Source organism: Pelecanus crispus, chromosome 29 (genome assembly GCF_030463565.1).
Source record: "Pelecanus crispus isolate bPelCri1 chromosome 29, bPelCri1.pri, whole genome shotgun sequence".
Taxonomy (NCBI): domain Eukaryota; kingdom Metazoa; phylum Chordata; class Aves; order Pelecaniformes; family Pelecanidae; genus Pelecanus; species Pelecanus crispus.
This window is the reverse complement of record NC_134671.1, coordinates 914,625-927,066: the sequence shown is the minus strand read 5'-3', so window position 1 is coordinate 927,066 and position 12,442 is coordinate 914,625. Positions and strand designations below refer to the sequence as shown.

The window sequence follows — 12,442 nt, the reverse complement described above, 5'->3', positions numbered from 1 at the left end:
GGGATGGAGGCAGGGATGGAGGCCAGGGCAGAGGCAGGGGCAGAGGCAGGGGCAGAGGCAGGCAGGGATGGAGGCTGGGGCAGGCAGGGACAGAGGCCGGGGCAGGCAGGGGCAGGCAGGGACGGAGGCCGGGGCAGGCAGGGGCAGAGGCCAGGGCAGGCAGGGGCAGGCAGGGACGGAGGCCGGGGCAGGCAGGGACGGAGGCCGGGGCAGGCAGGGACGGAGGCCGGGGCAGGCAGGCAGGCAGGGATGGAGGCAGGGGCAGGCAGGGGCAGGCAGGGACGGAGGCAGGGGCAGGCAGGGATGGAGGCAGGGATGGAGGCCGGGATGGAGGCAGGGGCAGAGGCCGGGGCAGAGGCAGGGGCAGAGGCAGGGGCAGAGGCAGGGGCAGAGGCAGGGGCAGGCAGGGACGGAGGCCGGGGCAGGCAGGGGCAGGCAGGGACGGAGGCCGGGGCAGGCAGGGGCAGAGGCCGGGGCAGGCAGGGGCAGAGGCCGGGGCAGAGGCAGGGGCAGAGGCAGGGGCAGGCAGGGACGGAGGCCGGGGCAGGCAGGGGCAGAGGCAGGGGCAGAGGCAGGGGCAGGCAGGGGCAGAGGCAGGGGCAGGCAGGGACGGAGGCTGGGGCAGGCAGGGACGGAGGCCGGGGCAGGCAGGGACGGAGGCCGGGGCAGGCAGGGACGGAGGCCGGGGCAGGCAGGGGCAGGCAGGGACGGAGGCCGGGGCAGGCAGGGACGGAGGCCGGGGCAGGCAGGGACGGAGGCCGGGGCAGGCAGGGGCAGGCAGGGGCAGGCAGGGGCAGGCAGGGACGGAGGCCGGGGCAGGCAGGGACGGAGGCCGGGACGGAGGCAGGGACGGAGGCCGGGACGGAGGCAGGGGCAGGCAGGGACGGAGGCCGGGACGGAGGCAGGGGCAGGCAGGGACGGAGGCAGGGGCAGGCAGGGACGGAGGCCGGGATGGAGGCTGGGGCAGGCAGGGGCAGGCAGGGACAGAGGCCGGGGCAGGCAGGGATGGAGGCCGGGGCAGGCAGGGACGGAGGCCGGGGCAGGCAGGGACGGAGGCCGGGATGGAGGCTGGGGCAGGCAGGGGCAGGCAGGGACAGAGGCCGGGGCAGGCAGGGACGGAGGCCGGGGCAGGCAGGGACGGAGGCCGGGGCAGGCAGGGACGGAGGCCGGGGCAGGCAGGGGCAGGCAGGGATGGAGGCCAGGGCAGGCAGGGACGGAGGCCGGGGCAGGCAGGGACGGAGGCCGGGGCAGGCAGGGACGGAGGCAGGGATGGAGGCTGGGGCAGGCAGGGGCAGGCAGGGACGGAGGCCGGGGCAGGCAGGGACGGAGGCCGGGGCAGGCAGGGGCAGGCAGGGATGGAGGCCGGGGCAGGCAGGGGCAGAGGCCGGGGCAGGCAGGGGCAGGCAGGGATGGAGGCCGGGGCAGGCAGGGACGGAGGCCGGGGCAGGCAGGGACGGAGGCCGGGGCAGGCAGGGACGGAGGCCGGGGCAGGCAGGGACGGAGGCAGGGATGGAGGCAGGGGCAGGCAGGGGCAGGCTGGGGTGCCGGTGGCGAGGGGGTCCCGGCAGGACGTGGCAGCGGGGGCCCCCCCGGCCCTGCTGCGGCGTGGGCCTGGCCCCGGCCCAGGCGCAGACACTCGGCCCTTCACCGCCGGCACAGAGCCGGCACTGTGCGGCCGCGCCGCGCCGGGGGGGCTGCCAGCTCCAACCCCCCCCAACCCCCCAGCCGCTATTTTGGGAGCTGGAGATTTGACCCAAAAATAGCTGCGGTGGGTGGAGGCGGCAGCCGGGGGGGTTTGGGGAGCGGGGGGGGGTCCCTGGGGTGGGGGCCCCCCCCCAAACAAGCCCCCGAAGCCCCTCGGCGACTGAGAAGCAGCAACTTTAATCACTGAAAATCCAAAGCGACCGGGGTTTGGGGTGGGAGGGGTGGCGGGGGGGTTGGAAACGCCGAAGCCGAATAAAACCATGGTGGGGGGGGGGCTTGGGGGGGGCTGTAGGACCTACAATAAAAACAAAGCCCCCCCCCCCCCCCCGCCGCTGCGGCCCTGGGGTGGCCGGGGATCCCCCCCCGCCCCGCCCTGGGTACCTGCTGCATAGTCGGGGGTGGGGGGCGATTCAAAGTGCTATCGGGTGCCTGAGTGGTGGTGGGGGGCCATGGGGGGAAACAGGGAGCCCCCCACTGCCCCCCCCGCCCCGGGACACGCCGTTATGGGGGTGCCGGGGGGCTGCCCCCCCCTCCCCACACCACCCCGGGGAGCCACCCTGGCGCGAGGGGCACCGGTGCCCCGGGACGGGGGTTACTTTACAAGGGCCCGAGATTTGGGGGGGGGCCACAAGGGATCCCCCCCCCACTCCCTCCAGACGGGGTGGGGGGGGCCCTGCTGCCCACCCCCCGTTATTTTTGGGGGGGCTCAGGAGAGCTGGTGGGGGGCTTCGAGCATCTCCATGAGGAAGGTGTCGATGGGGGTGTCCCCGATGAGCTTGAAGAAGAAGAGGTGCTCGAGGCATTTGAGGCCGATGGAGCGCAGGGCCGGGAGGCGGAGGAGCAGCTTGGCAAATCTGGGGGGGCCCAGGAGGGGTTTAGGGGGGTGGGGAGGGGCCACAAGCCTCCTCCCCAAAGCCCCCCCGAAACCCCCTCCCTACCTGCCCTGTTGCTCCGGGTATTTCTGCTTGCAGTAGGACTCGAGGGAGGCGTAGACCTTCTCCCGGAGCAGCTCCACCTCGCCGGGGTTGGAGAGCCCCTTGGCATCTGGGCAGGGACAGACAGACAAAACGGGGTGAGGGGGGTCCCCAGTGCGGCCCCCCCACCCCACAACCCCCCCCCGGCAGCGCCGTACCCGGGTTGAAGAGGATGATGGCGCGGAGGCAGCCCAGCTCCGTCTTATCCATGCGCATGTCCCGCATTTTGGAGACCAGCTCGGTCAGCACCCTGCGGCCGCAGGAGTAGGGGGGGAAAAAAAACCAAACCAAAGCAGGGTGCGTGAGCATGATTTGGGGGGGAGCAGGACCCCCAAAATCCCCCCGCGCCCCTCACCTATCGAAGATGGCCCCCACGCCGGCGCTGTGGGCGCTGTTGCGGTGGACGTGGAGGCCGGTGGCCAGCAGGATCCCGTCCTTGACCGAGATGGAGCGGTGGGAGAAGGAGGCGATGAGCAGCTCGTTCCAGCCTGCGGCAGGGGGAGGGCGCAGCATCAGGACCCCCCCCAGCACCCCCAAAATCTCAGCCCCACACGTGTCCGTGCCCCCCGTGCCATGGGGCTGACGCCCCCCTTGCTTGCCCCATCCCGGGCTGTGCACGCCCCAACTCCAGATGTCCCCCATGTCCCCAAATACCCTCAGGTACCCCACGCTCCCCCCCCCCCAGCCCCCATGGGGCAAATCCCCCCACCCCAGGCCCCAACTCCAGGCCCCCATGGGGCCGACACCCCCCCACTTCCACCCCAGGCTGCCCCCTCTAACCCCACAGCGCCCTTCCCATGGGGCAGGTGCCCCCCTGCACTCCCCTGGGCCCCCCCCAGTGTGGGGCAGATGCCCCCCAGTCCTGCCCCCGTGGGGCACATCCCCTCCAGATGCTGCTGTCGTGGGGCAGATCCCCTCCTATAGACCCCAAAACCCCCCTTCCATGGGGCAAATGCTCCCCCCATGGGGCAGATCCCATCCTGTGGACCCCCAAAAACCCCCTCTGAGGGGCAGACACCCCCTCCATGTGGCAGATCCTTTCCCGCAGCCCCCCAGTGCCCCCTCCGTGGGGCAGATCCCCTCCTGCAGCCCCCAAGAAACTGCCTCCATGGGGCAAATGCTCCCCCCCCGTGGGGCAGATCCCACCCTGGAGACCCCCAGACACCCCCTCCCTGGGGCAGATCTCTTCCTGCAGCCCCCCAAAATGCCCCTCCATGGGGCAGACACCCCCTCTGCAGGGACTCATCCCCCTGAAGCTCCCCCAAAACCCCCTCCGCAGCTCATCCACCCCTCCAAGAGACCCCAGACATCCCCGCCGTGGGGCAGAAGACCCCAAGATGTTCCCCCCCTGCCCCGACTTCACCGTGGGGCAGCCCCCCTCATCCTCACCTGCCCGCAGCAGGATGACTTGGTCGTCCAGGGGCAGCTCGGAAAAATGGGGGATCCTCTTGGCCCACTCCACCAGCGTGAAGAGCTGCTTGTCGGCGGCCTGGCAGATGTTGGTCACCGGGTCATTGGGCTGATGAGTAGGGTGTGGGGGGGACACGTAAAGGGGTCAGCGAGGTGGCCCGGAGCCCCCCGGGAACTCCTCGTGCCCCCCCAAAATAACTCACCGAGGTACCCCCGGTGCCGGCACCGTCCACGCTTTGGTCCGATTTCTGCTCCACCGCCAATTCGGCTTCCAAGATCTTCTCCACCGGCATCTCCTCGTTGGCGTTGGCCCCCAGGTCGCCGTCGCCTTCCTTCTCCTTCCCCCGCTGTCGCTCCTCCTGCACGGCTGGGGCAGGCAGGGAGGGTGGGGGGACACGGCGGTGAGGGGGGGGCCAGGGGTTCCCTGTCCCGTATCCCGACGTTCCCGGTTACCTTCCCGTTTCATGCCGGTGGCCAGGCACTTCTGGTAGCGGCAGTACTGGCAGCGGTTGCGTTGGCGCTTGTCCACCACGCAGTCCTTGTTGTCGCGGCAGGTGTAGGTCAGGTCCTTGCGGATGGTGCGCTTGAAGAACCCCTTGCAGCCCTCGCAGCTGTACACCCCATAATGCTTCCCTGTGGGGAACGGGCCGGGGGTCACCCGTGGGACCCCCAATTTCTCCCCAATGGCGGGGAACGGCGGGGCGTGGCATTGAGGGTGGTGGCTGGGGGCAAGATGGAGGGGCACCCATCGAGGAGGAGCGAGGCGGCCTCACTCCTCATGTCCCACCACGGCCATGACCGAGGTGGCCTCGTCCCCTGCGTCCCACCCCAGGAAGGACCCTGGTGTCCCATACCCATCCCAAACAGAACCAAGATGTCCCCACCCTCTGTGTCCCACCACAGGAAGGACCCTGGTGTCCCCATACCCATCCCAAACAGAACCAAGATGTCCCCATCCTCTGTGTTCCACCCCAAGAAGGACCCAGGTGTCCCCACACCCCACCCAGGAAGCGCCCTGGTGTCCCCATACCCATCCCAAAGAGAACTGAGTGTCCCCATCCCCTGTGTCCCACCACGGGATGGACCCTGGTGTCCCCATACCCCATCCCAAAACAGACTGAGTGTCCCCATCCCCTGTGTCCCACCACGGGAAGGACCTTGGTGTCCCCATACCCCATCCCAAAGAGAACCGAGCTGTCCCCATTCTCTGTGTCCCACCCCAAGGACTGAGGTGTCCCCATACCCCGTATCCCACCCCAGGAAGGACCCAGGTGTCCCCATACCCATCCCAAAGAGAACTGACACGTCCCCATCCCCTGTGCCCCACCCCCAGGACTGAGGTGTCCCCATACCCTGCATCTCACACCAGGAAGGACCCTGGTGTCCCCATACCCATCCCAAACAGAACCAAGATGTCCCCACCCTCTGCGTCCCACCACGGAAAGGACCCTGGTGTCCCCATACCCATCCCAAAGAGAACCGACACATCCCCATCTCCTGTGCCTGACCGCAAGGACTGAGGTGTCCCCATCCCCTGTATCCCACCCCAGGAGGACCCAGGTGTCCCTGTACACCGAATCCCGCCCCAAGCAGAACCAAGATGTCCCCATTTTCTGTGTTCCACCCCAAGAAGGACTGAGGTGTCTCTACACCCCACCCCAGGAACGACCGTGGTGTCCCCATACCCATCCCAAAACAGACTGAGTGTCCCCATCCCCTGTGTCCCACCACGGGATGGACCTTGGTGTCCCCATACCCCATCCCAAAGAGAACTGAGACGTCCCCATCTCCTGTGTCCCACCCCAAGGACTGAGGTGTCCCCATACCCCGTATCCCACCCCAGGAAGGACCCAGGTGTCCCCATACCCCATCCCAAAGAGAACCGAGATGTCCCCATTCTCTGTGTCCCACCCCAAAAAGGACTGGGGTGTCTCCACACCCCACCCAAGGAAGGATCCTGGTGTCCTCATATCCCATCTTGACGAGAACCAACACGTCCCCATCTCCTGTGTCCCACCCCCAGGACTGAGGTGTCCCCATACCCCCTATCCCACCCCAAGAAGGACCCTGGTGTCCCCATACCCCACCCCAGGAAGGACCCTGGTGTCCCCATACCCCATCCCCTGTGTCCCACCCCCAGGAGGACCCAGGCATCCCCATACCCCATCTCCAGGAGGACCCAGGTGTCCCCAAGACATCCCCATTCTCTGTATCCCACCCCAGGAAGCACTGAGGTGTCCCCATACCCCATCCCAAAGAGAACTGAGATGTCCTCATCTCCTGTGTTCATCCCCAAGGACTGAGGTGTCCCCATACCTCGTATCCCACCCCAGGAGGACCCAGGCATCCCCATCCCCTGTGTCCCACCACGGGGAGGACCCTGGTGTCCCCATCTCCTGTATCCCACCCCAGGGAGGACCCAAGCATCCCCATCCTCTAAGTTCAACCCTGGGGAGAACCCAGATGTCCCCGTCCCCTGTACCCCATTCCGAGGGGGTCCCAACTGTCCTCGTCCCCCATATCCCACCCTGCAGAAGAGCCAGGTGTCCCAATCTCCTGTGTCCCACCCCATGGAGAACCCAAGTGTCCCCATCACTGTATCCCGCCCCAAATAGGATCCAGATGTTCTCAGACACCATCACCCGCCCCAGGGACAACCCAAGTGTCCCCATTCCCTGTTTGCCACCCCAGGAAGGATTCAGGTGTCTCCATCCCCTACACCCTACCCAGGCAGGACCCCAATGTCCCCATGCTCCATATCCCACCCCAGGGAGGACCCAGGTGTCCCATGTCCCTGTATCCCACCCCTGGAACGCCACTACATGGCCTCAGCCCCTAAATCCCACCCCTCCCAGGATCCAAGCATGCCCATCTCCTACGTCCCACCTCCGGCAGGGCCCAAACGTCCCCGTCCCCTATGTCCCACCCTCAGAAGAACCCAGGTGTCCCCACCCCTAATACCCCACCCTGTACAGGACCCAGATGTCCCAGTGTCACGTGGAGACCCCCAAGAAATCCTGAGTGCCCCTGTCCCCTCAATCCCACCCCAGGGAGAACCCAGGCACCCCGGTGTCACACAGGGACCCCCCACGAGGACCCAGGCGTCCCCAAAGGAACCCCAGGGAGGACTCGGGTCTCCCAGTGTCACACAGGGACCCCACAAAAGACCCAGGGGTCCTGATAGGGACCCCAGGGAGGACCCAGATGTCCCTGCAGGGATCTCACAGAGAACCCAGGTGTCCTGGTGCCCCATGGAGACCCCACAGAAGAGCCACGTGTCCCCATAGGGACCTTGCAGAGGACCCAGGCTCCTGGTGTCATGCAGGGACCCCACAGAAGACCCAAACGTTCCCGCAAGGACCTCAAGGAACACCCAGGCATCCCGGTCCCCCGTAGACATCCCACAAAGGACCCAAGTGTCCCCATGCCCCACAGAGACCCCACAGAAGACCCAAGTTTCCTCACAGGGACCTCACAGAGGACCTAAAGTGTCCCATAGGACACCCCAGAGCACCCAGGCTCCTGGTGTCACACCCCTGTGTGTGTCACACCCCCACAGAAGACCCAAACATCCCTACAGGAGCTTCACAGAGAACCCCGGTGTCCCAGTGCCCCACAGAGACCCCGCAGAGGACCCACATGTCCCACAAGGACCCTGCAAAAGATCCAGATGTCCCCACGGGGACCTTGCAGAGCACCCAGGCTCCTGGTGTCACGTAGGAACCCCACAGAAGACCCAAACGTCCCCACAAGAACCTCATAGAGAACCCCAGTGTCCCAGTGCCCCACAGGGACCCCGCAGAGGACCCACACGTCCCACAGGGACCCTGCAAAAGATCCAGATGTCCCCATGGGGACCTTGCAGAGGACCCAGGCTCTTGGTGTCATGTAGGGACCCCACAGAAGACCCAAACATCCCTGCAAAGACCTCAAGGAACACCCAGGTCCCCCGTAGAGACCCCACAAAGGACCCAAGTGTCCCCATGCCCCACAGAGACCCCACAGAAGACCCAAGTTTCCTCACAGGGACCTCACAGAGGACCTAAAGTGTCCCGTGGGACACCCCAGAGCACCCAGGCTCCTGGTGTCACGCAGGGACCCCACAGAAGACCCAGATGTCCCTGCAAGGACCTCAAGGAACACCCTGGTGTCCCAGTGCCCCACAGGGACCCCGCAGAGGACCCACACGTCCCCAAAGGGACCCTGCAAAAGATCCAGATGTCCCCATGGGGACATTGAAGAGCACCCAGGCTCCTAGTGTCACATAGGGACCCCACAGAAGACCCAAACGTCCCCGCAAGGACCTCAAGGAACACCCCAGTGCCCCACAGGGACCCCACAGAGGACCCACACGTCCCACAGGGACCCCAAAAAAGATCCAGACATCCCCACAGGGACCTTGCAGAGGATCCCAGATGTCCCAGCGCCCCACAGGGTCCCCCCATGAAGGACCCAAATGTCCCAGTGCCCTGTAGGGACCCCACAGAAGACCCAGACATCCCTTCACAGACCCCACAAAGCACCCAGGCATCCCGGTGCCCCGTAGGGTCCCCCGCAGAGCACCCAGGTGCCCCGTAGGGACCCCCAGGGAGGACCCAGGCCGGCAGGTACCTGAGGAGCGGTCCCCGCAGATGGCGCAGAGGCGTTTCCCGGCGACACCGGGGCCGTGGGGGTGACAAGGGACAGCCCGGATACCCAAAGGGGGCTTCACGTCATCCGAGCTGCTGACGGGGTGCAGCCCCGAGAGGTTGACCGTGGAGTTGATCTGCGAGAAAGGGGGGAGGCGGGCAGGGCCGGCGGGAGCCCCCCCCGCTTCCTCCCACCCCAAAACCCCCTCTTGGGGGGCTGCCCCCTTACCTGGGGGCTGCTGACGGGGCCGTAGGCGATGGCAGGGGTGGCAGGGAGCCCCGGGGAGCCCATGGAGGAGCTGATGACGGGGAAGGGGGAGCCCAGGCTGGCGACGGGGGAGTTGAGGGAGGAGGTCATGGCCGAACCGATCATGGAGGGGTGGTGGAGGGGGGCCGACGGCTCCGGGGGGGGCGGGGAGGCGCTCAGGGATGAGCTGTCGGGGCTCCGGCAGTCTGGGGGGTGCGCGGGGGGGGAGGTGAGGGACCCCCCAACTCCAGCGCTGACCCCGCCAGCCCCCCCTCCTGCTCCCCTTGCGTGCTGAGCCCTGGGGCAGCCACCAAGGGACCCCCCAAACCTGAAGCCCCCCCATGGTGTCCTGCCCCAGCCCCACCTCAGGGCCCCCCAAATCTCCGCAGCCTCCCCCTTTGTACCTGTAGCCCCCTAATATCAGGCCAGGGCCCCCCGCAAATCCATATGTTCCCCCCCCAGCCTTACTTTACACTGGCAGCCCCCCAAAATCATCCCAGCCCCCCCAACCCCCCGGGCTCCCCCTCCCCAGCCTCCTCAGCCCCCCAACATCACCTCAAGGCCCCCCCAAACCCACAAGCACCCTCCTGAACCCCACTTTGCACCTCAGGGCCTCCCCAAACAAGTAAGCTGCACCCCTCAACCCCTCTTTGCATTTGCAGCCCCTCAACATCAGGCCAAGGCCCCCCCAGCCCCATCAGCTGCACCCCCAGAGCCTTGCTTTGCACCTGCAGCCCCCCAACATCACTCCAGGGCCCCCCTAAACCTATAAGCATCCCCCCAAAGCCCCCCTTTGCACCTCAGGGGCCCCCCAAACCCATCAGCTGCCCCCCTCAGTCTCATTTTGCACCTGCAGCCCCCCAACATCACCCCAGGACCCCCCCAAACCCATCAGCACCCTCCTACAGCCCCCCCTTTGCACCTGAGGCCCCTCAACATTGCCCCAGGACCCCCCCAAACCCACCAACACCCCCTCACAGCCCCTCCTTTGCACCTAAGGCCCCTCAACGTCGCTCCAGGACCCCCCCAAACCCATCAGCACCCCCTCCCTTGCACGTGAGGCCACTCAACATCGCCCCAGGACCCCCCCAAACCCATCAGGACCCCCCCACAGCCCCCCCCTTTGCACCCAGGGCCCCCCACCATCACCTCAGCCCCCCCCACACCCCCCCATAACCACCCCCCCCTGCACCCCAACCCCATCTCCAGGCCCCCCCCATCTCCGTGACCACCCCCCCCAGGAGGGACCCCCCTCCCAACCCCGCTGACCGCGGTCGCTGTCGCCCATCCCGCGGTGCCGGGGGGGCTCCGGCCTCGGCCCCCCCCCCCCGCCCCCGGGCTCGGCCTGCTCCGGGCGCCGCCGCCTGCGGTCCCACCGGCCCAGAATGCACCGCGCCGCTCCCGGCAGCCCCCGCGCCCGCCCGCCCCTCTGCAGTGCCCGTCGCCAAGATGGCGCCGGTAGCGCCATCTTGGCGCCGGGCACTTCCGCCCGTTTTCCTTTCCCCGCCCTTTCCCGGCGGGATCTCGCGAGATCGCGCGCCGGGGGGGGGGGGGGGGGGGGCGGGGCCGCGGTGCCACGTCGGGCCGGAGCCGGAGGTAACGGGAGCGCGCGGACGGTGAGACCCCCCCCCCCCGCCCCCCGCCGCCATCACCGCCCCCGGAGCACGGGGACGCGGCTGGGCGGGCCCCGCCCCCCCGGAGGCCGCTCTGCACCCCCATCCCCGTCTCTATGGTGCCCGGAGGGGCCCCTCCGCATCCCCATCTCTATGGTGGGGTTGGTTGGGGCCCCTCCGCACCCCATCCCCGTCTCTATGGTGCCCGGGGGACCCCTCCGCACCCCCATCCCCATCTCTATGGTGCTCGGGGGGGCCGCTCTGCACCCCCATCCCCGTCTCTATGGTGCCCGGGGGACCCCTCCGCACCCCCATCCCCATCTCTATGGTGCTCGGGGGGGGCCGCTCTGCACCCCCATCCCCGTCTCTATGGTGCCCGGGGGACCCCTCCGCACCCCCATCCCCATCTCTATGGTGCTCGGGGGGGCCGCTCTGCACCCCCATCCCCGTCTCTATGGTGCCCGGGGGCCCCTCTGCACCCCCATCCCCATCTCTATGGTGCTCGGGGGGGCCGCTCTCCACCCCCATCCCCGTCTCTATGGTGCCCGGGGGGCCCCTCCGCATCCCCATCTCTATGGTGGGGTTGGTTGGGGCCCCTCCACACCCCCATCCCCGTCTCTGTGGTGCCCGGGGGGGGCCGCTCTGCAGCCCCATCCCCGTCTCTATGGTGGGGTTGGTTGGGGCCGCTCTGTCTGTGGGCCTGCGGGAGCGGGTCCGGGGGGGCCCCAAAAATGGCGCGAGGGCTGGAGCCCCTCTGCTGCGGGGGGAGCTGGGGGTGTGCAGCCTGGGGAGGGGAAGGTTTGGGGGAGACCTGAGTGCGGCCTGGCAGTGCTGAAAGGGGCCTACGGGAAGGGTGGGGCAAGCTTTTTAGCAAGGCCTGTTGTGACAGGACAAGGAGTAATGGATTTAACCTAAAGAACAGATTTAGACTGGATATAAGGAGTCTTTTTACAGTGAGGGTGGTGAGGCACTGGCACAGGTTGCCCAGAGGCAGTGGAGGCCCCATCCCCGGAACCATCCCAGGCCAGGCTGGACGGGGCTCTGAGCCCCCTGGTCTGGTTAAAGCTGTCCCTGGCACTGCAGGGGCTGGGCTGGGTGGGCTCTAAAGGTCCCTTCCCACCAAAGCGTTCTGTGAACGATTGATGTGCAAAACATGAAATTATGACTCTCCCCTTAATTGGTTTAGTGGGGGACTTGGTAGCGTTAGGTTAATGGTTGGACTGGCTGATCTTGAAGGTCTTTTCCAACCCTAAGCATTCTACGAGTCTGTAATTCTATGATATTAGCGTTTTTTACAATATTTTAAATGTATATATAATTATTAAATAATTTGGGATTATGCTAGCTACGTTGCTAAAAATAGTAAGGTACTAGTTCAGTCCTTCAAGACGACTGGATTAATAAACAAATTTTTCCTCCCTAAAATTAGTTTGATAGTTCTCTTCCATATTGTCAGAAGTTACTTTTATAGCTAGCTCTACTATATCCTTGTAGAGAACATATCCTTTAAGTAAGGATTGGGCAAGCATTCTGCTTCTCTTAACGTAAATTGCCTCATTGCTTTAGAAGCAGGAAGAATTTCATGTTTTCGTAACGGTTGGACTGGACGATCTTGAAGGTCTTTTCCAACCTAAACAATTCAATGATTCTGATGATGATTTGATGATTGCGTCTTCCCTTTACCGCTGTGGGGTGGCCCTAGGGCCGCTCTAGCCCCGCTGCTCGCCGCTCTACGGCCCAACTGAAGGCACGGCTCTAGGCCGTGTCCCTGCATTCCCCCCCGCCTTGGGAGGGCTTCTCTGGACGCTCACCGCCCCGTCTCTGTGGTAGGAGCCGCCGGCTGACCCGTCTCCCCTCACCAGGGCC

The 12,442-nt window shown here is 66.5% G+C and overlaps 1 protein-coding gene across 2 annotated transcripts; it reads right to left on the bottom strand.

Moving 5' to 3' along the window:
• Positions 1–2,361: 2,361 nt before the first annotated feature.
• RXRB (retinoid X receptor beta) lies at positions 2,362–10,251 on the bottom strand. 2 transcript variants are annotated; one of them, XM_075725349.1, is made up of 10 exons: positions 10,233–10,251; positions 8,946–9,169; positions 8,700–8,853; positions 4,542–4,721; positions 4,292–4,455; positions 4,068–4,197; positions 3,034–3,166; positions 2,837–2,928; positions 2,643–2,748; positions 2,362–2,558 (listed from the first exon to the last, which is right to left on the bottom strand). In XM_075725349.1, the coding sequence occupies exons 1-10, from the start codon at positions 10,249–10,251 to the stop codon at positions 2,411–2,413; spliced, it is 1,350 nt and encodes a 449-aa protein (XP_075581464.1). In that variant the 3' UTR covers positions 2,362–2,410. The 2 variants fall into 2 exon arrangements, with proteins under 2 accessions (XP_075581464.1, XP_075581465.1); XM_075725350.1 differs by lacking the exon at positions 10,233–10,251 and having other exon boundaries at positions 8,961–9,096.
• Between the last annotated feature and the right edge of the window lie 2,191 nt (positions 10,252–12,442).